Here is a 24,965-nt window from a genome sequence, read left to right as displayed (position 1 = left end):
AGGACAGAAAACATGAGAAGCAAACATTTCCATTCCCATATCAACCATAGCTGAGTTTACGCAATTTTCAGGCTTTAATTTCCACAAACAGTTGTATTAATGGTTATTCTAATCCAGAGGTCTTCAAACTTGGCAACTTTAACACTTCTGGACTTCAACTCCCAGAACTGGGAGTTGAAGTCCAGAAGTCTTAAATTTGCTAAGTTTGGGGATCCCTGTTCTAATTCAACGAGATCATTAAAATCTTCCTGATTTTAGGAAAATTTGAAGGAGAAAACATTCCAGACAGATTTCATGCATATTGATAACAAGAAACCTTCTAACATTTTCAGGACTACCATACTACAACATAAGGTTTCTCATAATGTCTACTTTGTTAGACACATGTTATCAGAAATCTATTCTTAATTATTATGTCTCTGCATGTAACAGCATGACATACAGTTTTATTTCTCTAGAGTCGTGCATCTGATGAAGTGGACTATAGTCAATTAAATAAAGCTAACACTACAATACTATTGTTTTTGCTACAGCAGATTAATGAGCTAACCCCTTGGTAATCACATGTTTTTATCATAATATATAAGAGTGAAATGTCTGATGGCTAGATTAGAAGTGGGGGAAGATCAGTGACTCTGCATATGGTTAAAACTGCAGGGATATCTTTGAAAGGGCATATTATTATCTGGTGTTTATGATTGTAAATTTACATAGCATACTTGTAAGAGAAGCAAATTTGGGTAAATTAGCATTGGCAGCTGACTACTTGCAAATGGAACTGTATTACAAAAGAGATACTAGTTATATTTCACTCAAAGCTTCCAATATGATTGCTTCAGAAATGAATGATCTGTTACTATTTCCATTGCATATATTCAGCCACTGACATTTTACACATCTGGTCAATGTATTTCTAATGTAAAAAAGAAAAAGAATTCTTATGCTGTACTTGAATCATCCAAACATAAAAATGCTTTTTGTATGTTTATGTGGGAAATTATAATACATGAGGCATATAATAAGGTGTCTGATGGTTTATGTGATGGAAAAAAGCAGTAGTTAATTTTGCTATGCTATTGATATTAGAGATGTGGGGTGTTGTCCCTCATTAAACTCCATATTTGATTAAGAAGAAGCTGCAGTGTAATTAATGAGTTAGGTACCAAACCAAGCTCCTAAGGATCAGGGATCTGTTCTCCTGTTTTTATATCATGGCCATTTTCTTAATTGATTTGTTTCTGCTGTGAAGTCCACTGGTCTTCAAAAGAGACTTCACACCACACTGGTTGGACACATAATTCTGGAGAGGCATTCATTCTTCTCCCCAAAGTTCCTCTAGCAGCAGCAGTTGTAGTACAGCCAGCCAATGCCCACATCAACTGGAACTAAAGGCAGCCATAATTCAACACATCTAGTGATGCCAGGTTAGGAAGGTTTTTCAATAGTAGCCGCATATGTGGCCTCAAAGAATCCCTTCAAACACTCTTTTAATCCAATGTGGCCTCTGGGAATGCATGCTGTTTTTTGGCATCAGGAGACAATTTCAAAAACTCAAGATGAAAATGTTCCTATTCACTAGTTGCTTATCGGGAAGAGGAAAGTGTGTTTCCAGTAGTGACCATTTCTACTTTGTGAACAGCAAACTATGGAAATCATAGAAGAAGTGTGCTTCTAGCATCCTTCACCTAACCATGTCACAGTAGGATGCAGAGACATTGAATAATATACCCTCCAACACAGAGAATCAAAACTAATGTGCTTAGGCTGCCCAAACAGCAATGCCAAAAATAAAGGAACTGAATATTGCTTGGTTACTGGGCATGGTGGGCACAGTGCTGAGAACCTGGATATCAGGGTCTGCCAAAGGAAGCAAGGACTCGGGAAGAAGACAGGCATCTCCCCTTCTGGCCCTCGAGATGAAAATGTATACATTGCCTGTTGCTTAAGGGAACCTCGGAGTAGCTGGGACAGGAAGAATGGAAACTTCAGCGAACTCCAAGGTCCTGCCTTCCACCTTTTCCCCTTGTCTCTCCCTAACAGAGAAGAAGCCAGGTTTTCTCATCTTCCACCAAACTTGTGAGGCAGTGGAGACACACGGCAACAGGTCATGGGTGGTGAAGATAATCGGGGGGGGGCATCTAATAGGGGTGTTAGGATCAATGGGAAACAGGGGATGAGAGCGAATGTCCGGGGACTTTGGACAGAGCGGAGGGTCCTGCCTGGGAGTTGGGGAAGGGGAGGAGGGGGTTGTAACTGGACGAGGCGCCAGCATTGCTCCCTCCAAGGCCATAGCCCTCTTGTCTTGTCAAGCCCATCTCCCCTTCCATCCTTGGGATGCGAGGGTCCCCGGCTTTACTTCGTTCATCCTCGCACGCAGCCTCTCCACTTTCCAGCCAGGGCATTTTTCCTCTGATCATTTTCTTGACGTAAAAGAAACGGGATAGAAGATAGTCCGGTCAAAATTGGCTTCCAGAAGACGCAGGACAGATGGCCCCTGCGATACCCACGCCCACTCAATAGGCTGCTCTCCTTTGTGGCCAAGGGTGGTGTCGTCGGAGCAGTATTGCTCCCTTGTAAAGGTTACACGCCTGCTCTTGAAAGCTGCTCCCCCCCCCCCCATACCATGCATGCACGGCCGGACGGACGGATGGGGACACACACACACACATACACACAGACCCCAGCTTCACCGCCCGTCACAGTTTGGCTCCGTATTGATCGGCGCTGCCTGGCCGCGCTTCCCCTGCAATTCCAGGTAGTAAATCAGTGCCAGGCGACTCCACCTCCCGGCGTTGCCATTGGGTGCCTGCTGTGCTCGGGTCGCAGCGATTGGTCGCCTCGCGGGCACAAGCCTTTACTTAAGAAGGCGCTCGCTCCGCTGACTTGATAGAGCCGGAGAGATACACATTCGCGCACGCCGAAACCGAACGAGCGGTGTGGCCGGAGAGCGGACACTAACGCGACAAGCATCCGCACGTGAACAGGGCAGTTCGCCCGCCTGCCCGCTCCGGATGCTTTGCGGCCAGCTGGTAGGCATGGAGCTGCCCCAGCGATCCATTTGCCCGGTGAGTACAACTGTTTCCTGCCCTGCTGTGCCCAAGCCGACCGGAGCAAAGTTTTTCCAAATTCCCAAAGAGATGGAGACTTTGGGTGGGAAGAAAAGTTGCAGTTGGCGAATGATGCGGGACGGGAGGAGGCTATGTAAAGCATAGTCGAGAGCCACGTGAGACTGGCGGGCGGAATTTTGGGTTGAGGGGTGGGTTTCTGGGAGCGGGTAGTGGGGAGGGGCCGTGTCAAGAAGCTTCGGAAACCAGGAAGGAAGAAGTGGAAATGAAGGTTTGATAGATGTGATGGGGACCGGGAAGCACTTTTGTGCGTTGGAGATGCACCGAAGAGCCGCCGTGGAGACCGCTATCGGCTGTCCAATGGCACGCTGGATCTTCCTGAGCAGGGAGCCGTTTCTTGGAGTGCTCGCCTCCGGCAGCGAGCAAAAACTGAGTGCCAAGGTGACTGCTGCTCTCCAGATTGCACTAGTGCTGCTGGTGGCGGCAGCTGCTAGTAGTGGCAATGCCAGTGTTGAGGTTGGCTTGATACCCTGCAGTTTGACATGGCCGAGGAAAGGCATGGTTCCAACTCTGAAGTGTAACTCTATGGGCCCCGGAGTTCTGGCTGCTTCCTGAATATCTGATAGGTCTGGTTCCAAATTCTTTGATTTTGTGGGGGGAAAAGAATATCACTTGGCTGCAGTATTAATGCAGGATCTGGTCTGGGAATAGCAAACTCTGGAAAAACAGCAATGCAGACAAAGCCAGTAGCTTTTTCTTGTTAGTGGCTTCAGAAAGAAAACAACAACAACAACAACAACAACATTTGGAACCAGAAGCAATACTTGGTCATTACTGAAGCTCAAACCTGAATTTTATTATGTCAATGCTTTTGATTGGTTGAACCCTCCTGCACTTTGAACAAGAATCTGGTGGGTTGGCATCTTGTGACATTTCTTAACTAGGTTGATATCAGCACACGTCATTGGCTGAACAGACATGATGTCACTGAGAAAGATACAGGAATTGGATTTGGACAACAACTCTGTGAAGGAGTGATGTCACTAGTCTACAATGAGACAGAAAACCCTGTATCACTGTGTGGCTTTTGGAAAAGCATCTATATTATATTGGTGATGTGGTTCTGTAGGAGCTCAACTATCATTTAGGAAAACAGCAGACAGTATGGAGTAGAAACTGCTTGCTAACCCAGAACAGTGGTCCACTTAAATGTTTGGTTCTGCTATGGCCACTCATTTGAAAGTACAGGATTTGCCTGGCGAACGTGTCAACTGAGAAAATCACATGCAATTTCTTATCCCTTCCTCTGACCAATGGCAAGAAATCAAAGCATGCATTTATTAGCGGATTATTGCATAGTGTTAGAATGTTATGCAAATCCCAATTTCTTTCCGACAGAAGAAATCCGCTGTCACCAACCCTACTGCAAATATGGCTACAAATAGCAGTGTGATCAGCCACACCCTAGGAAATCATGAAAGTCATGGAAATATGCAATTGCAGACATGCCCTCTTGAAGCGCCTTCTCTCTAGTTTGAGAATACACATCCCTGCTCTAAACACTATTCTTTTAGAAGCTTTTCATCCAGTCAGCATTTGGAATCACATGACTAGAAAACTAGAAGACAACTACAAAAAGCGGATTATTATCACAGTCTTGTGTTTTGGGGCAAATTTGCTGCAGCACGGGGGGGGGGGGGGAGGGTGTTCAGAATGGGCATTTTGTCCACACGGCATTCTCTGTGTAAGAGCAGACCCCTGGTATAATAAAAGATCATAAGGTATAGGGCATGAAGTCATGCAGATGATTTCCATCAATGTCCAGAGCAAGAACAAAATGGCGCCCGCTATTTTTTTTTCAGCTGCCAAGGACATTGAAAACCATATCTGTCCCTTGTAATTCTAACAGACACCTAAGAGTGTTTCTGATCTTGGTTTGGTTCAAGAAGTAAGTGAATTCAATCTTGAATCCTCTTAACCTATCCATATCTTCCACTATCAGAGCCAACTTGAAGAGGCAAGGGAAGCGATCAAAAACAACGTAGGAGGCAGCACATGAACGCCTCGCTTTAGTCCATTGCTTTTCTATACAATCCTGTCTGAACATGGGGATGGAGAGTTTCTCCTTGATTTTCCTTTCTTGTGTCATGCTGCTCTCTTGATACTTGCAGCCTTTCCATGGGCATCCAATAGTGACTTTTGCAGGCATATCGGCGGTGTCTGCTGAATTGCCGCCCCCAACCCAGGAAGTAAACTCTTGAAACCTGAGAACAAAACAGGGATAGGCAACCTTTGGAGTCCAGTAGACACGTTGGGAATTTTGAGTCATGTCATGAACAATATTACAAAATGGCTGCCATAGTCACCAAATTGTCAATTTTAAAAAAGACAAATGTGAGATTGATCCCCACCACTTCCTTTGGCCTCCACTTCCAATCCAAAATACTCTGTTCTACGCCCAGCTTTACTTTTGCTTTGAGATTATTTTGGAGGTCCAGGAGGTCCTTCTCTAAACAAAGCCCTCAGCTGCTACCACCTAGCATTTTTGTTTACTAAGTAAGTTTGAAAATCGTAGGTGACAGAGGCGCTCATGGGAATGATGCTGGAGACTGTTCTCTTGCTTTGCTATATGCCAACTTTTTGGTTCAATATTTCACTTGAAAAAGAAATAGCAGTATCCACTGAGTCAGGGAACTCAGTAGCACTGAAGGAAGCATTCATTAGTTTGTTTGTGTACAGGTAGTCCTTGACTTACAACAGTTCATTTAGCAATCGTTCAAAGTTACTATGTCATTTTTAAAAAGTGTCTTATGACTGTTTTCACAACCGTTGCAGCATCCCCATGGTCATGGGGTCATGATCAAAATTCAGATGCTTGACAACTGACTCATACTTATGACGGTTGTAGAGTCTCAGGATCATGTGATCACCTTTTACAACCTTCTGACAAGAAAGTCAATGGGGACGTCAGATTCAGTTAACAGTCAGGTTACCAGCACAGCAGTGATTCACTTAACAACTGTGTCAAAAAGATCATAAAATGTCTCACTTAGCAACAGAAATTTTGGGTTCAATTGAGGTCGTAAATCAAGGACTACCTGTTCTTGGATGTCATTTTGTTCACCCAGAACTAGAAACATCACCAGCTGACTTGGGACTAGATCTTGGATTTAAATTGAGATAATAACAATTATGCTGATTTTTCCCTATCTGACATTCTTCTGATATATTGGCGTCCAAACTCCCGTCATCCCAATCTAGAGAGATATGGTGGCTAAGGTTAATGAGAATTATGCTCCAATATTTGGGAGGGGCTAAGCTATGCAAATATCATGCACAAAATTGAATAGGTTTGTATTAGAAAAGTAGACCAATGCAAAAATGAAATTTGGGGCTGGGGTTAAGATTAATTTTTAATCTGTATGTCTTTTCTTGTGAAATGCTTTATAGTAGCTATAGCATATGATGACATATAGGATCGTGGTTCCTAATCAGTTTTCTTCAATGGCTATGGGAAACTGTTCAAAATAAGCCTAAACGGAACTATTTTCCATATAAGGATTTTGCAATGTGTTCAGCAACTTTATCTGAAGCGCTAGGAGCATAAAAACCAGGTCTTCCAAGGTCCAAGGGGAAGGCTGAAATCCCAGAAGAGGAACAGCAGGGGTTACAAGGATCAAGTACATTTTCTTCACTGCCCGCGCACAGGTGCAAGCTCTGAGTGCATGTTTGTGCGTGTTTAGGAAGGCAACTTAATTAATGGCCATTTCCCTAATGATCTATCTAGAAATGCACACTGATGTATGAGTTTAATTAGCTCAAGCCAAATGCTGGGAGCGCGACAGAAGAACACGTTGTCTTTGTCACCAGGCGCCTGTTACCATCCTATGTTTATGGAAACTTATTTAATGAAGAGTTAATCTGTGCCTAAACTGGAGGCCAGGACCAGCTACCGGCCTCGTATGATGGATTGTTTTGCTGTGGAAGAACACAAGAAAGATGCATTTGCTCTTGAACTTCCTACCTGGTCATTTGACTTATAGATACCTATGAATGGCTCCTTAGTTGTTTCTGAAGTGAATAGGTAGAGTTTTTCCTGATGAGAGGACCAAACCTGATAGCTCCTGATATTATTACATCATAACTATTCATAGTAATCATTATTAATTGTAATTATATGCACCCAGGGCCTCCTCTCTTATATAAACAGGAATAACCAAGTTTATGGAGGCTTTTCTGTTTTTGTTTTGGGTAGGTTTCTTATATTTCAGGCCACATCCTGAATTCTGCAACCCTAAATTCTATTGCAAAGCATAATGAAATAGATAAATTTCATCCACTGCCTCTTCAGAGAATAATTTTGAGCATATGGTGATTTCAATGAAGTCATGGAAAGTCTTGGAGGCTTGCTGATCTTCCAGCAGGAGGAGGAAAAGCTTAGGACATGCCTATTTGTAGTACCTTCTGCCTATCAGTGTAGGTAGAGTGGATACTCACAATTGTTCAAGACCACCTCTGGGTTTGGAGCCAGCAAGAAGATTTGCAAGAGCTTACCTTGAGATCTGTTTTGTAGAAGTGTTAATACCACAGGGTACTGCGAAGAGAGGTTAAGATAGTCCCAAAAGGCCAATAATAGAGCTAATGAGTTATTATCTGTAGAAATGTTCACAAGACAGATTACCTATTCCATAATGCCTTTTGACAGCCTTCTTATTCACACAATCAGGATGGATAAAACATGATGAAACGGTGGGCTTCTCCCCCTTCACACTTTCATTCCAAGGGACTTTAAAAGGACTATTGATTCTAACCTACAATACTGATTATAAGAATACTCCAAACTGACAGCCCTGGCTGGGGGAGGAAAGATAGTTATTAACATAAACTATAAGAGTTTTCATATGTGGATACTGACAAAATGAAAAAGTGCCTGTTTTCTTGCTAAGCTTTAACTACCCTTGTTGTGTTTACAAATGAGGGGAAGAGATATTCATCTATTTTAAGGATTAACGAATCTCATTGCAAAATTGCCTTCTCATGAAGCAAAAGAGGCTATCATATCTCGGAGTCTATCTTGAACTGAAAGCTGATTTCTGGCACAAGATGCTTTATTTGCTGCCATCTTTTTTTTGCATGGACTGGTCCATAGGAGAGATCAACAGGCATTCTGTCCAAGTGCTTTAATGTTGAGAAGATCCTACCTCAGGAAAGAGACTGGATGGCCCTCAGGATTGTCTGATCTTCTGGAAAGTTATGAGCAGAGTGTGATCAACTTAAAACAGAAATGTGACGTTATTGAAATACTTGCTCACATCACTGCATTTGGGTTTAAATCACAATGTTGCCTGGTTCTTTTTGATAGATCCTTTCTCTCCCATCTTCTAGCTCAGGGTAACCACAAAATCAACTCCTACTCTTTGATGGAATCAAAGGAGAGAGATGGGACATTCTTCTTGAAGGAATGAACTAAGGTCCTTTCTCTTCCTTTTAATTCTGATGAATGAATGTGAGATCTAATGGTCTAACCTAGTATATTTTTGTTTCTCTTCAGCAGGGATGTGTAACTTTGAAGCTAATATGGTTTCACATCCCAGAGTGAATTCTGAGACAACTGAATTGACTGTCAGTCCTGAAACTAGATGTTTGGTACGAACAATAGTGTCAGCACATCCTGCTATTCATAACAGTTGAAATTTTCCATAGATCTAGCATTCCAATGCTTCCTCCCTAAAGCTCAGAAGATTAAGAAACAGAAGTTTCCTGCCCACAATAAAGCACAACATCTCTATTGGTACTTGAGCATTAGGCAACTGCTGACCAATTCAGAACCATACCAAAGTCTCCAAAACTGCTTGCCCGATTCTGTAAGGGTTGGTGGCAATGCTACCTCTAAGAATTTATCAAGATGGTTATATCAGATCCCTGCCAATGCTTATTTGCATGGGTAAGTAGCAGTGAAATGAAAGCTAGATTTGGAGCCCTGCTGGAACAGTGGTTAGAATGCTGTACTGCAGGCAAATTCTGCCCACAGCCTGGAGTTTGATACTGACCGGCTCAAGATTGATACATTCCATCCTTCTGAGGTTGGTAACATGAGAACCCAGATTGTTGGGAGCAATACGCCAACATTTGTAAACCGATCAGAGAGTGCTGTAAAGCAGTATGTATGGAGCAGTAAATTAAGTCTAAGTGCTATGGCTATTTTCCCTAGTTTTATAATCTGTTACAGAATTCCTGCATTAAGAAAAAAAAATCCCAGCTAGTAAGTGAATGGGTGATGTAGCCACATGCTTCTCTTTATAGGTGCCAAGGTTGCTGCTACTGCTGTTGTGGAGCCTGGTTCTTCCTTGGCCTGGTGAAGGATCCCAGCGCAGTAAACCCATGTTCACAGCAGTCACGGATCAAATCCTTCCCCCTGACTATGACAGCAACCCGACTCAGCTCAACTATGGTGTGGCTGTGACCGATGTAGACCAGGATGGAGACTTCGAGATTGTCGTGGCTGGGTGGGTACCAAGAAAAATGCTAAGTATTGCTAGATGTATGGGAAGTTGGGGGGAGGGGGGGCTGCTACCCCACAAGGAGCCATATTTAAGGAGAAAGAATAGCCTAGCGTTCACAGGATGCAAGGAAGATGGTTACATCCCAAAGGCTGGTCTCATACAAAAGGTAAAAAACACAGTGTAATTATTATTATTATTATTATTATTATTATTAGTAGTAGTAGTAGTAGTAGTAGTAGTAGTAGTAGTAGTAATTGCACTGTCAGCCAGATGTTCAGACTGGGTTTGGCATTTTTGTCTACCTATCAAGTCCTTACCAAGGACCTGGGATAGGCAAATCTGGATGTTTGACAGTGTTACAGATATTGACGCAGGATGGAAGCAGTTCCAAGTAAAGCCGCCTTCTGCAATTACTGATGGCAAATTTGTCAATGCCCATGGTGTTCAAATGGTGCTCCAATTGTTTGGGACTGCACCCAAGGCGCCTATTACTATTGGGACTGCCCTTGCCATATTTATATTTATATTTATATTTATATTTACACTTACACTTACACTTATACTTACACTTACACTTACACTTACACTTACACTTACATTTATATTATTTATATTTACATTTATATTATAATTTTGCCTTCCTCACAATCTCAAGCAACTCCGGGCAGGTTTGGCTAACTGCCAATATATGAATTAGTACGTGTACTGCCATACAGTAAGAATCAAATATATAGATTTGTTTGTAAGCCATGCCGAACTATTATTTATTTTCATCATGGTATATTGAACAAGCCATAATGGTCCAATTCACATGTAAGAAAAGGCCTAAATCACCTTATAATCACAATGGCTGGCTGCCTATATTGTATAAATTCAAAACTAAACAAATCACATTAAAGTTGAATACATTGGGTGAATTCAGACCCTGTTTCTCAGAAGAACTTGGACACGGCTATATTTGTGGGATTTTACAAATGTTCCAGATTAAAACTAACATTCCCAGTTAGTGCGATCTGGTTTTGCTGGTTGAGACCTATGGGAAATGTCTTTGAAAACCCCTGAAGGGCATTAAATTGGCGAAGGCTGTAAAAGGAAGGAAAAGTATACTCTACTTTGTTCTTAGGACATGTAAAGATTGATATGGATCCTCTGGAATAAGCCAAAAATAGCATCTGTGAAGTGATTCAATTCCAGATGTGTATGTGGGTTTTCAGTGGAACTACTGTACAGTTGCATCCCCAAAGCTTACAGCTTAACTGTGTCCACATGGTCACTTCCCTGATTAACTGCCTCTGCCAGTAGCCTTCTCAGCTCCCACCCCAGCTTCCCCAACCTGTCCAGGCTGCAATCATGACCTAGGAAGTAGGGGCCAGAGAGGATGGTCTCTTTATAGCTGGCCACTGCTTGTATAACTTGGACTGACATAAAACATGTCTCAGTTGCACTGAGCTGGAAAGAACATCTATCCACTGAAAAGCTCTTCTGTCTAGGATTCCCTAGAAAACAGGGAAATTGTTTCCATAACCACATTCATTTCACTGAGCCTTCTCATTTTTTCCTAACTCTTCCTAAGTTATTTTCCATGTATTCATACCATCCCTATAGCAGAAAGACAGGATAGCAAGCCTGCTTTAAACACATGGACTACTAGGATCGTTTTAGAGATCCACATTTTTCTCCTTCATCTCCACTGAGCTGCTAGGGACCTCAGTTGCCCTGAAGTTGCATTCAACCTCAGCGGTCTCCCAGGATCTTTCACTAACAGATTCACATCTCCATGGCTAGCAGTTTTCCATTTGGATTCATCTGTATGCCACCTCTTCAAAGGTTGCTCATATCCGTAAAACATTAAACTGCTCCACAAACTGTAGTCCACATGCTGCTACACAGGCTCTATGGAAGAACGGTCTTCAGCCTTACTGAATGATCACAGAGAAGAAGCCACCCAGACTAGATAGGCAAGCTTTTCCAGACCAGGGCACAGCATGCAAAAAAATTCATTTTTTCATGTCCTGGGGGAGGACACGCAGCATATAATTTAACAATTGCAGTGATTCACCTCACAATGGCAGCAAGAAAGATAATAAAATGGGGCAAAATTCACTTAACAAATGTTTCACTTAGCAGCAGAAATTTTTGGCTCCATTGAGGTTGTAATTCAAGGACTACCTGTAATTGGAACCTAGTTCTAGCCTCTAAGCACCAGGTCAAAGCTGTTCCTATATCTCCTTCTTGGCTGAAGTGGAGCCATACAACCATATTCGTACTGATAATACCCCACCCCAAACTAAAGAATGGTCTCTCTCTTGAGAGTTTCATATATATGTTAAAAGGAATGCAAGACAAGACTTGACCTCTCCTCCCCCATCAACACTTATTTTGGAGTGTTCAATCTCTGTAGATGTATGTACCCATATTTTTCAGAGTATAAGACGCACCTTCCCCCCCAAAAAAAGAAGGTGAAAATCTGGGTGCGTCTTATACACTGAATACAGCATTGTTGGCCTCCCGAAACCCCGCCCCTGTGCATCCTATTTCTCATAAAAATGGATGCACAGAGGGTTTGGGAGGCCTGCAAAGTGCTCTTGGGGGCTGGGGAGAACAATGGCCATTTTTTGCTCATTTTTGCTTCCCCAGCCTTCAGGAGCATTTTGCAGGCCTCTCAAACTCTCTGCATGTCCTGTTTTTCATGAAAAACAGGGCATGCAGAGGGTTTGGGAGGCCTGCAGAGTGCAAACACTTTTTTTTAATTTACTGCTTCAAAATCTTGGTGTGTCTTATACTCTGGTGCACACACACATATACATATGCACAATTTATTTACCACCAACCTTACACACACACACACACACACAAACCTTAATTAGCTAAGCTTTCAGTTTGGGAAGCTTTTTCCTCTCAATTCTTTATGCTCACCTTCCCCAACCTGATGGCCTTCAATTGTGTTGTAATGACAGCTTCTAGGATTTTCCTGCCTGGAAATCCTGGGAATTGTAATGCCAACGTAACTGGAAAACTTGGTTGGGGAATGCTGCTTTATACAAAGGCTGTGATCTTTGGAACTCAGATTATCTTATTAAGCCTAGAAAACTGTGGATAGACAGGTCTTTCTCATAGGTGAGGAAAAGTTTAGGCAAGTCAAGACATGTGGAAGAGCGCCCTGGTTTGACCTGAAGAAAAACAAACTTTCTCTCATTCTGAGGAGAGGCAACCTTCTCTCTCCCTCTTCTGACGGCCTCAGCGTGCACCTTGACATTGTGTTAATTGGCTGCAGTAGAGTGAGAGAGTGCTTCATCGCGTTATTGACAGTGTGCTTGGCTTGAGTTGGTGCACAGGAGTGAGCAGGCATTCAGCTGTGTGCTCCTTGCATCCCTAATCTGACAGTCCCTTGAAGAGGAAGGATAGAAGGAAATGGAAACCAGCCTGGCCAGCTGCTCAAAGAGAAACAGCATGTTTTGCCTTTAGGGTGATCATGCTGGGCATGCCTTGACAAATGTGGATATGGAGAAGTGGAAGTTTCCCATGAATGAACAATCAGGAATGTGTTCATAATTGCCAGGGCTACTTTAATGTATCATTAAGAAGAGGCAAGTTATCACATAGGAAACAATACCTTATGTATTTATCACTTGTTTAAACCTCACATCTCCCTCACAAAGGAACTCTATGTTAGAACGGTATGAGTCCAGCTCCTTCCTCATAACCTCTATCTAGGAATTCTATAATCCTGTCAAGAACATATTAAGTATCAGATAATGAACTGACTATTCTGACTAAGCTGTTGTCACAGGTAGACCAGCTCACTGGCTTCCTCAACTTGCTGCCCTTCCAATTGTTGGGCTGTAGTGCCTCACCCCTAACTCCACCTAGTAGTTAGGAATGATAAGGGCTCCAAATTTGGAGAAATCAATTCTAATTCTCAAACATTACAAAAAGAAATTAATGGTCCCTTTTGAATGATTGTAAGTGATGCATTAACACAAGGAGACTAAAAACTGGGCTGCACATTTCATATTTAATAATATTGCAATTACTTAAAATAATGATGATGGATAATCCTTGTAAATGATATGAAATTCTAAGTGTGGGAATAGGCATTTCTCCCAATCTTAATTACCACCAAGTCACGTTTCCTTAGATTTGCAGACTTCTTTACAGGATAGCTACCCTGCAGTTTTCCTTAATTTAGTCCCCTCTAGATATTTCAAATAACAAATCCATAAGACCCATTCAACGTATGATAGGAAAATATGGGGAAGATAATTCAAAACATCTTGAGAGTGCTCAAATGGGAAAGGTTGTAGCTTTCCCCCAAAAGATGGGGTTTAGGTGCAATGAGCTACAATCCTAGAATTGCTAACCAGAATGCTAATTCAACCAAATTTACTGGGAATGCTGGAAGTGATCATCCACTTGAAAGCGAGTGGGGGTGGGGTGGGGCTTTTACAGTAAGATATTCCTCTGGGTAAGAATAATATTCAACCTGTTCCTGATTAATCCCTGATTGCTTCAATTTCTTAGAAGGGAACTTTACCCAGCAAACTTAACTCATTAATCTATATGTTCACCTGAATCCATCCATCCTTTTTATTCCCCTCGTTCCTCTGACCTTCCTTCATGGATGTGCATTCCAGACGCGACATCTCCATCACTCTGTCCTAAAGTGTCACCACATTGTTAGTATTCTTACTAAAGTAGAAACATTGTACTAGTTCTTTAGTTGTGGTCTTAACAGGAGCAAGCAAAGCAATTGGAGCCTCCCTCTGAGATATGATTTATTTGCAGCCTTACTTCTGCTTTTACTACACTTCCTCACATTTGGTCTGAGATGCACTGTAATTGCCACCCCCCCCCCCAAAAAAAACATGCACACATACATCTTTAGAGCACAATGACTTCTTTGGTATTTAGGCTTAAAGCCCCTTGACAGAATTGGAACAGAATACAATAAAAGCAAAAGAGAACATCATAACATATTTAAAAGGCAATACATTAAAAAATAATAATAACAGTAATAAACAAGTCACCTAAATTTCTGAGATGGCAAAAAATGTAATCTGGTAGTGAAAAGATACAACAATGTCACTTTTGTGGAAGGGGCATTTGATCATAGAGGGGGAGATCTTACTACTGAATACTACCTGGGCAGGCCTGGCACACAGGAGGCCCTACAAGCTGTAGCAGCATATTCCCATGCCAGGGCACTCAAAACCCATACCTTGGATTTCCTAGTTTAAGAATGAGAAATATATTAGAACTGCTGCCACCAGAAGATGGTCTATGCAAAGTTTGCAAGTATCATTTGCAGATCTAATATACCTGGTATTTCTAATTTCCTTTTGATATTGCTCTTAATAAAGGATAGCAAAGCATCTCATTCAGCTGTGGGCTGCAGCTGCCCATATTTAGACAGCTTTGCATTGCAAAGTGCAATCTTTTGCAGGAAGATTCCCACCCTAGGATTGCCAGTGCTATGTTTTCTAATATCGCGCATTTCAAATCTTGCAATGATTAAATAAATTAAAGAATATTCTGAAAGAGATGCTGGAACAACCCAAAACAATTTTAATCCAGACATGTGGCTTTTATTACATGTAAGTTGTTTTTCCCACTGATCTTTCTAGAAGAAGAATATGGGAGATCTTGAAGTTAGTCAAGTAGTTGGAAGATTCCAAGAGGCAGATTATTTGTCATATTTCTATAGATATCGATCAGTTCCTGTAACCTTCTGACTTAATAATGACTGAAGTGCTCATCTATCTTCATCTTCCAATGTTAGAGATTCTTGTAAACAGGAATATCTTCTAAGGAATCTTAGATATTGACAGTTATATTGTGCAGAATTTCTGTAGTTTTTTTCTTCAATCTTTTCCCCACAGTCATTCTGCCAGGTAGTGGAGGGCAAACCAGTAATGGGAATTTGGTTCCCCAGTCACCCATGCCTGTTTTTTAGTCATTTTTAAATGTGTTGCGTATGCGCAGAACAGTTTACAGGCAACTGCGCATGCACAAGCAATGCACGGTATGTGCGAAGCGCACCAGCAGTAACACCAGCAGCAACCCACCCCTGGGCAGAGAGTATGGATTTATCTTCATCCAAGGATAAGATAAGAATCAGTGCATCGAAACTTAGCAGAGATAGATCCAGTACTGTAAGTAAGTAAGAATGCCCTGAATGTGAGAACTATTCCGCAGGAAAACAGACTGCCTTCTGACGGGGTGGGTGCTCCATCACTGGAGGTTTTAAAGAAAAGAGCGGAGAGATGTTTATCACAGAGGGTCTAAAGATTCCTGCATTGAGCAGTTGGTTGGACTAGATGATCTCCAAAATCCCTTCCAGCCCTATGATTCTGTGAAGCAGTATAGCAAAGGGGTCTTTGCAATACCCACACATAAATTAAATGTTTTTTACTTTAACTTCCGAAACAAAGAACAATTTGTTTCCTGTTCTTTTCCACACTTTTGCTATATGTATCATGTGGCTTATAACACACAACACATGCCACATTATTTCTCACAAAACTGGAGAAAATGGAAGCATGTGATCGCCTGTGGCTTTGTTGCTGTTCTTTTGGAATTGTAGCAGGTCCTTAGATTTTCCCAGATGTCTGGCACGCAAGAAACGAAATAACTGTTTTGTTATTTTCCTTTCTTGATTGGCAGTTAAAATGTTGAATGTAATGGGGCATGATCTCCAAGATTAATTAGATCTGCCTGAGCTGTGTGAAGTTTCACATATTTGAACACATTGCCAAAGTCTGTATTTTGGCTGATTATCAACACTAAATGAAATACGTATTTCTGGTTGTGCCCTGTTCTTTTAAGTTCATGGTGGATGGCCAACTTGGACTTGGACTCAGGCACAATAAAATAGGTCACTAGCTATGAATGTTAGATGGATCAGTTATTTTCACTGTTCTTTTATTTTTTATTCTTAAATCCAATTTAATTTGTAAGTATACCTTTAAGTCTGTGTTGACTCCTGATGACTTCCTGGACATGTCCTTGCAATCTTCTTGGCAAGATTTTGAGAGCAGTTTGCCTTTGCGTGCTTCCTAAGGCTAAGAAAGAATGACTGGCTCAAGATCGCCCAGCCATCTTCATGCCTAAGGGAGGACTAGAACACACAATCGCTTAGTACAGTAGTTCCCAAACTTGGCAACTTTAAGACTTGTGGACTTCTGCTGGCTGGAGAATTCTGGGAGTTGAAGTCCACAAGTCTTAAAGTTGCCAAGTTTGGGAACCACTGGCTTAGTATCTAGTCTGATGTTTTAAATCTCTATACCAAACTGGCTCTTTAAAAAAATGGTATCTGTACAATACTACAGCAACATAAATACAGATATTTATGTTGGGAATGTATTCCTCAAAAAAAATAAGAGCAGATTTTAATCATGGGAGAGCTAAATTCAGTTAAAACAGGTATGAAGAACCCTATATAGCACTGCCTGTATTAAAGTCTTATAGGTGAGAAGCCTTACAAATGTGTAACAGCACACCTATAACTGATAACAGAATTACAGAGTTGGACGGTACTCTGGAGGTCTTCTAGTCCAACCTCTGTAGGCCTTATACCATTCCAGACAAGTGGCCATCTAGTCTTCTTAAAACCTCCATTGATGGAGCACCACAACTTCTGAAAGGTGTCTCAAAGGTGTTTTTTCAAAAGGAAACTGGACTGCTTGTGAAACAAAACATTTCACTTCTCATCCAAGAAACTTCATCAGGCGGGGGGATGGAAGGATAGGTTCTGACTGAATGGGGGTAGTGGTGGTAGAAATGGAAGGATTATATTTCTTTGCATCATCTGGTTGTTAGCACTCTCCCTGAGAACTCTTGAGGCCACTTTCCCTCAGGGTCACTTGAATCAACTGGTTTGGGATCTTCTTGGAACTGTTGCAAAGGTTGCGTTGTTGACTGGAGATAGGTGGTGTCTTATCCCTCCCCCTCTGATGAGAGAAGGCATCAACTGTCAGTATTTATCCTTCCATCCTTCCATCCCCCATGCCATCACAAGTGATCAAGTTTCTTGGATGAGAAACAAAACATTTTTCTTCCTCTTCCTCAAAGAAAAACAAACAAACAGTCCAACTGCTTTTTGAAAAAGCACATTTGAGGAGACAACTATGACCTGGATGACTGAAAATTTCCACCGACATTGTTCTCATTGTACTTAGTTCTAGGCTGCTTCTCTCCTTGAATAGTTTCCATCCATAATTATTATATCAATATTTCAGCCATAATATAAATGACAGTGTTTTCTGAATCTACTTTTATTAAAGGGTGAAGAATATATATATATATATATACACATACACACACACATACACACACACACATACACACACACACATACACACACACACACATACACACACACATACATATACACATATACTGGTCTTGTTGTATTCGGGTCTTCTCCCATGTAAGATTGAGATTGTCTTAACAATGTTTCAGCGAGGTCTCACTCGCCATCTTCAGGCTGGGTTTTGGGATTAAAACGTGGTTGGAGCTGCTGTCTTTCTATAAATCTTGGTGGTGGTGTGTGGAGTGCTGGCTTTGTTTCAGTAAGTGGATTGATTGGTTGTGTGGTTGTATCATGATTGGTAGATTGGTGCTGATTGGTGCTGGCTGTATGTCCATTGTTGTTTCATGTTGTAACAGCCTGGGTGGTGGGTGGGGCTCGTTTGTTGATTAGGGCTGGTTTCCAGATGTCTGGTAGGCAGGAGGTATCGTCACGTTTATTCATGCTGTGGAGGTGTTTCTCTATTTCGATAGGTTCCATAATTATTCTTTTGTTGAAGTGTTCAGTTTTGGAGATTAACCTGGTTCCTTCAAAATTAATTTCCTTTCTTGTAGCTTTAAGGTGCTGGAAAAGGGAGGAAGTTTTTTCTTTTTTTTTTACTGTGTTCTTGTGTTCTGCGATGCGTGCATTTAGTCTCCTGTTCGTTTGTCCTATGTATGTTGCAGGGCAGATTTTGCATGGTATTTTGTAGACTCCTTAGTTTTCTAGCTGGATTTTATCTTTGGAGTTTCTTAAGATGTTGGCTATTTTTTGGTCAATGTTGAAGGCTGTCTTGATATTGTGTTTGTGGAGAATTTTGCTGATTTTATCTGTGGTGCCTTTGATGTAAGGGAGGAGGGTGATGCCGTTGTCCTGTTCTGTGTCTCCGTTTTTGGGGGAGTCTCCCTTTGGATTAGGTTGGTAATTGTTTTTCTTTGGAGTCCGTTGTAGATTAATATGTTTGTATTAATACGTTTAATAAACAAACGGTATGCTGGTCTGACCTCACTGAAATGTTGCCAAGACAATCTCAATCTTACACGGGAAAAGACCCGAAGACAACAAGACCGCACCAAATGGGAACAAGACACACAGCTTAAAATATCAGCATGTTTTCTGAAGGCAGTTTTCCTACTTCAGATTACAAAATCCTCACTTCAAAATACATTTGGAAGAGTAGCCAAAATGTGTTACTAAGGGCATTTCATAGACCCACTGACACATAAAATTCAGCTCTGATTGCAGGCTTGGCCCTTTGCATGAATTGGTTTCTTGAAAGGCTCCCCTCTTGATCTCCTTTGAGGACAAGATATTTTCCCCTGGGTTTTCAAATATTGCCCTCAAGGTTTTACCAAATTCTACATTTATTACTAGCTACTAGGGCTCCCCTCCCTGCCCTCCTCCTCTGTTGTATTTTCTCTCTGTGCTGTACATTTTCAGCCTTAGCAAACTCTATGCTAACCACATTAGAGTCACACATCATTAGCTGCCAGATGAAACCACTCAGGCGTTTCTGCAACTTTGCATTGTGTGATGTTAACATGGATGGATGTCTCAAAGAATTCAGAACTCTCCCTTAATCAAACAAGCAGAATTCTACACAACTAGAGGAAGGGTATACGTTGGCCAAATCCATTAATAAGACAGATAAGTACTCTATAAAAGCAGTCTTCTTGATCTGATACTGCAGTAATTTAGGGTTTTTTCAGTGCTGTATCAGAGATCTTCCCAGTGTCTCTTCCCGACAAGGGCTTTAGGTCAAAGTCCATGTAATATGCCTTTTATCAATACAGCCCCAGATAAATCCTGATTCCTGAATAGGAGGGGAAACCTCTATTTGCATCTTGCATACATTAGTTGTCTGAAATAAGAGAAGAAAGAAATTTCTTTTGGGCCTTTACCATTTGGTTTCCATTTTCCTGAGGAGCCCCAGTGGTGCCTGACTTAATCCCTAAATCCTTCAGCATGTCAGAAAAGATTTAGAAAAGGAACTCTGTCTCTATAAATATAGGAAACACAAAATCCAGCCCTCCTTCTTTAACCTATTTTTCCCAATGAATCTCACTGATCTGAAGAAGGGAACAGTATAAGCTATGTGGTAAAACAAAATGATTTAAACATGCATAACTATAAGTGGCATAACATTTTTGTGTGCCTTTGTCTTACATTGGATGAAAAAACAGGTTTTCCTGATATTTTTTAAAAACATAATCCCAAACTCCATAAGCATCACTCCTCCTGAACTTTGTCCTTTGTCCTATGAAGCGTTTTAATCAACTTTGGTGAATTATGTGTCTCGAAATCTTACCAGATTAATGTAATAAATCTCTACTTCAAAGCATTTTCATAAATGTGTGATGTGTTCAGCAGACATGAGGAAAACAATGACTCTGTTCCTTTTTCTCTGTTGACTTTTTCTCACAAAATAGGACAGTTTTTTGGAAAGGTAGCTGTGGCAGTTGCTGAGAGCCTTGTGACTCATTAAAATCTAACAAATCCATTATGGCAGAAAAGAGGCAGGGAGGTGATTAATCCAGTGTGCTAGAACTCAGGCTGAGTTACTGGCTTCTTAATAAGGCGGAGCGGTGCAAACGATGAGAAAATATGGAAAGCATATTGGTTCCCACCACTGTTCTCTTCATTAAAGTCCACTCCTTTTTCTTCTCCAAGAAGATATTGGGAATGCTTGGTTGCCTAATTGAGGAACTACATTAGTAACAATAGAAAACTTCACTTTGATGGGGGGGGGGAGAAAAAACTATTGAGAAGGTGCTAATATCTGAAACCACTCTTGCTCACTCTTGCTTCATTTCTTACTCTCTGCTCCTTTAGGTACAACGGACCCAACCTGGTGCTGAAGTATGACAAGGCACGGGGCCGGCTGTTAAATCTTGCAGTGGATGAACACAGCTCCCCCTACTATGGACTGAGGGATCGCCAGGGCAATGCAATTGGTGTGACAGCCTGTGACATTGATGGAGATGGATGGGAGGAAATTTACTTCCTAAACACCAATAATGCCTTTTCTGGTGTGTGTCAAAGTCATCCGTCCTTGACATTCACCTTACCATTGACAACCATATTAACGCATCAAACCTTTTTAATGTTGTTTGCCTTTCCCTTCATCTTCTGATATCCATCCAACTATGATATACAACATACTATATGTCTGGAAATCACCCCATTGTAGATCATGACCAGTGCTGACTAGTTTTGCTGACCCAAAAGAGGTGGCAGAAATGTAGAAGTGATTCTCAGAGGGGATACATAGTGATGTGGCTGGATGAAAACCAGGAGTCTGTTCAGCCATCTTTCTTTCTTGTTTCTGGTGTCCTGTAGGCTGCCCTCTGCATAGTTTACTCTGGGACCTCACCTGCTAGCCTTGTCCCACTGGCGTTCATTTCCTGACCTTCACTGGCCACCAGGGTGGGATGTTTCAAGCCTGGAGTTAATTTCCCAGCTGAGTGATTTTGTCGATTCCCTGGCAGCAGTGGGGCTGGCAGACGGGGTGGGTGGGGGAGGGGAGAGACTTGACTGCTGACTCAGGGTTCTGCCAGATCTCTAGTTGCCAGCAGTGACTGCAGCTCCGAGGGCTTAGAATTGCAGGGGATGAAGGGAGCGCCTCTGGGACAATGTTCCTTGAGGTGAATAGGACAGAGGGAAAATGGCAAACCTCTGACGCATCTAGGCCTCTGTGGCTCCACTGTCAATATATTGTTTTCCTTTGGGAGGATGAGTATCTGCCTGCTAGGCTGGCACTAGATTCCTTTACGATACGCTCTTGCCAAAGTCACATATGTAGCATTAGTCCGCGTCTGTACCCTGCCCGCGAAATCTTTATGGCCTAGCCCTTGCTTAATAGGAATTGCAGTGAGAATAACAGGACCCTTTTCTTTTCTGAGCTTCAGATGGGCTTGTGGGATTTTCTGGGAAATGCTGCTTGACCATTGGCTTTTCTGCTAAGATTCCATGCTGGATTTTGGCTGCTTCTAGATTCTTTCTGAATAGCTTGTGGGAGCCCTGGACAAATGATTGCTCCATAACCCCCACCCCCACTTGCTCAAAGCCCCTCTTTAGATTTCTGGGGCCCTTTCCCTAGAAAAAAACAACAACACCGTCAAGGCCCTGCTCCTTCCAGAGTTGGGCTGGGCCCTTTACCTGCCTCATTGATCTACTTTTGGTTCTGCTTATCTGTCTTCCTGACACACCTAATTATAGCTTTGCTGCTACCAAAAACTCCCACTCTTTAAATCAGCCAATCATATTACTCCCGGCGTCAGGGTCTGGCCATCGATTTTTTCTTTTCCCTTTTCCCTTTATGATGTACATGGCTCCGTGCTGCTTTGGCACATTTTTCCTTAATGAATGTATTCTTCTGGACCTCCCTTACCAACACTTAAGCTTTGTTGGAGTTGCTGCATTCACGACAGTGCAGTCCCAGTCACAGCCCTGCATACTAGCTAGCAGTTAGAGACTCACCAAGGGTGGGTGTTGAGGTGGCGAACCTGTGAAGGCTGACAGTCAGGAATTAGATGCTCAAAGCGGACAAGAAAAAAAAGTATTCAGTTTGTAGTGACAAGGTTGGACAGGGATTGTTTGACAGTCACATGCACAATCTGCACCTACATACAAATTTCACACCTGCATAGTGCAATTGTGTTGTTTCAGGAGGGGCTTATGCCAAATCTTTCCACCTCTGATCCCTGGAATCTTGGAGCCCTTTTCCCTAAGGACTCAGCTGAGGTTCTAGGTGATGGTGTACCTATGGCATGCATGCCTAAAGTGGCACATGGAGCCATGGGGCCTGGTATGCGCAGCGTCGCCTGTTCCTCTTCAGGGTTTCTGGCACGCATGCATGTGTGACAATCAGCTGGCCTTCGTGTGTGTGCGGCAGTACCAAAAACTGGAAGAGCTGGTCTTCCATTTTCTGGTGTGAGCATGGGGCCAGCTGATCATCATGCATGCATGCGCATTAGTAACCAAAAGACTAGCTGGCCAGAGCACATGCATGTGCCAGAAACCAGAAGTTTATTTTCTAGCACACACATGCCTCTTCCCAGTTGCAGCCCAGACAAGCGCGTGCCCACCTGCGCTTCCTTTTCAGCCCTTGGTGTCGAAAGGACCGCCGTCTCTGTTCTAGAGAAACACCCATGTTTGACAAGAGAAAGAATGTACTGAGATGGAGTACAGCCTGAAGCCATAAGATGCTTGATGTCTTCTCTCTCTTTCCCAGGCGTAGCCACCTATACAGATAAACTATTCAAGTTCCGCAACGGGCGCTGGGAGGACATCTTGAGTGATGAGGTGAACCGGGGTGTGGCAAGCCGGTTTGCTGGGCGTTCCGTGGCATGCGTAGACAGGCTGGTGAGTGCATGAGGTTGGCTCGCTGGGAGTATCATCTCAGAATCACTGGTCTCTGGCATATACGCAGGAGAAAGGAATTGGAACCAAAGAAGCGTAATCTAAGCTGTGTAAAGAGAAAAAAAATGTTTTTGGAGAGGCCTTGTTCTCCACCCAGCCTCCCTATGACCAGGCTCTGCCCCCTCCCCCACAGCTGTCAGGACTCCCATCAGGGGCTGCAGTGCCAGGCGAGTGCCGTGCTGCTGATAAACACAGCCTGTCTGGGTGATTTATGCCCCTGTCACCTGCATTTTCTTCTCTCTCTAACTTGCGTGGTTTGTTTTCCAATGATTATTGCTAAATCAGGGTGCCGCCATGGGAGAACAAAAGGGGGCAGATGGTGGCTGACAAAGAAGCCTGGGGCAAACATGGACATGTGAAGACCTGGCATGTTCCTTTTGGAAGCCCCCTAGCAAGGATAAGAAAACAACCATGTCTGAGTGGACTGTTTTTGCTTGTATGTTCAAGGGTCTGGCATGGTGTTTTCTTTGCCAGACTTATCCTTATCATGGCTGTGGAACTGCTATCCACTGGAGGCATCCAATATGCCAGACCGTGGCTGGAATATTTCGTGGCCTAATCTTGTTTTGGAAACTCAGCCGTTTCATGAATCAAATTATTGTGTTATACCATCACAGTTTACATTTGGGCATAATATTGGATTGTGTTTTGTTCCTCTGGTTTGGTGGGTTCCTATGTTATGTGAATCTAGCTATTGTATCCAATGTGGGGAATGGATGGGAATGCTTCATTGGAACGCCGGTTCTCAGTGATACTACTCCCTTCCTTCCTGCAGGGGTCTGGCCGCTATTCCATTTACATAGCTAACTATGCCAATGGAAGAGTTGGTCCTCATGCCCTCATTGAAATGGATACAGCTGCCAGTGACCTAGAACATGGCATTGTGGCACTGAATGATGTGGCTGCAGAAGCTGGAGTCAATAAATTCACAGGTATGAGGGAAGCAGAAAGTTGCTATATTGCTGAAGAAGACCTGAGGATATAAACTGGGGAGACCTTTTATCAGAATGAACTCAGGTTTGAAGGAACTCTTACAAAATGTCCTCCATGGGGTTTTCCTTTGTTGTGTTGCCCTAAGGTTTAGAATAAATTTATCTTTTAGTGCCATAGAATGTAATTTATGTTTTTTTCCATGTTAGCATTTCCTCTGAACAGCAGCCCATTTTTGTTTTTCCTGAAATTCTCCATTCCATAATGCATTGTTGAGAAAAAATAAAATGGCTTCCAGCAGGAAAGAAAGGAGAATTCTCCATGATGGAAACCATTTTGCTTCAGAATCTTCCATTGTTCCGTTCTTAAAATCCTACACTACCCAGGCATAACAGCATATCTGCTGCTTTAGGGAAACACAGTTGTAGCCACCAGCTGAGTTGTGGCTCCCAGAAACAAGCCTCTGAGATGGAGGGAAAACTTGCCTCACAGGATGCTGGGCTAGTCTCTGACTGGAATCCCATTTATCTTCAGAGGTCTTGGCTCAGCATTCAGTCTGAAAGGCCCTGAATTCTTACCATTTTTTGTGTGGGGGAATTATAGAGCTTCAGGGTAAAATAGGGAACCTCACAATGAATTTCAGTGTTTTATCAATTTGTAGGATTCACTGTAGACAGAGATGGGAAATAGGAGAATGAATCCATTGTTGGGGTTTTGGTCTTATAGTCAGGCTAGGATTTATTTCCAGTGCGGTTACTG

General features: G+C 42.4%; 1 protein-coding gene across 1 annotated transcript in view; it reads left to right on the top strand.

Annotated features, from left to right (window-relative positions):
- The first annotated feature begins 2,891 nt into the window (after positions 1-2,891).
- Positions 2,892-24,965, top strand: part of CRTAC1 (cartilage acidic protein 1) — a 33,989-nt gene continuing 11,915 nt past the window's right edge. Inside the window, exons 1-5 of the mRNA XM_032225499.1 lie at positions 2,892-3,065; positions 9,369-9,571; positions 20,688-20,884; positions 23,089-23,219; positions 24,052-24,208. Coding sequence (XP_032081390.1) covers positions 3,012-3,065; positions 9,369-9,571; positions 20,688-20,884; positions 23,089-23,219; positions 24,052-24,208 — 742 coding nt within the window. The 5' untranslated portion in view covers positions 2,892-3,011. The remainder of the gene's footprint in view (positions 3,066-9,368; positions 9,572-20,687; positions 20,885-23,088; positions 23,220-24,051; positions 24,209-24,965) is intronic.

This window comes from Thamnophis elegans, chromosome 10, assembly GCF_009769535.1.
Source record: "Thamnophis elegans isolate rThaEle1 chromosome 10, rThaEle1.pri, whole genome shotgun sequence".
Taxonomy (NCBI): Eukaryota; Metazoa; Chordata; class Lepidosauria; order Squamata; family Colubridae; genus Thamnophis; species Thamnophis elegans.
Note: the sequence above shows the minus strand (reverse complement) of the source record. Positions and strands in the feature narration are given on the sequence as shown.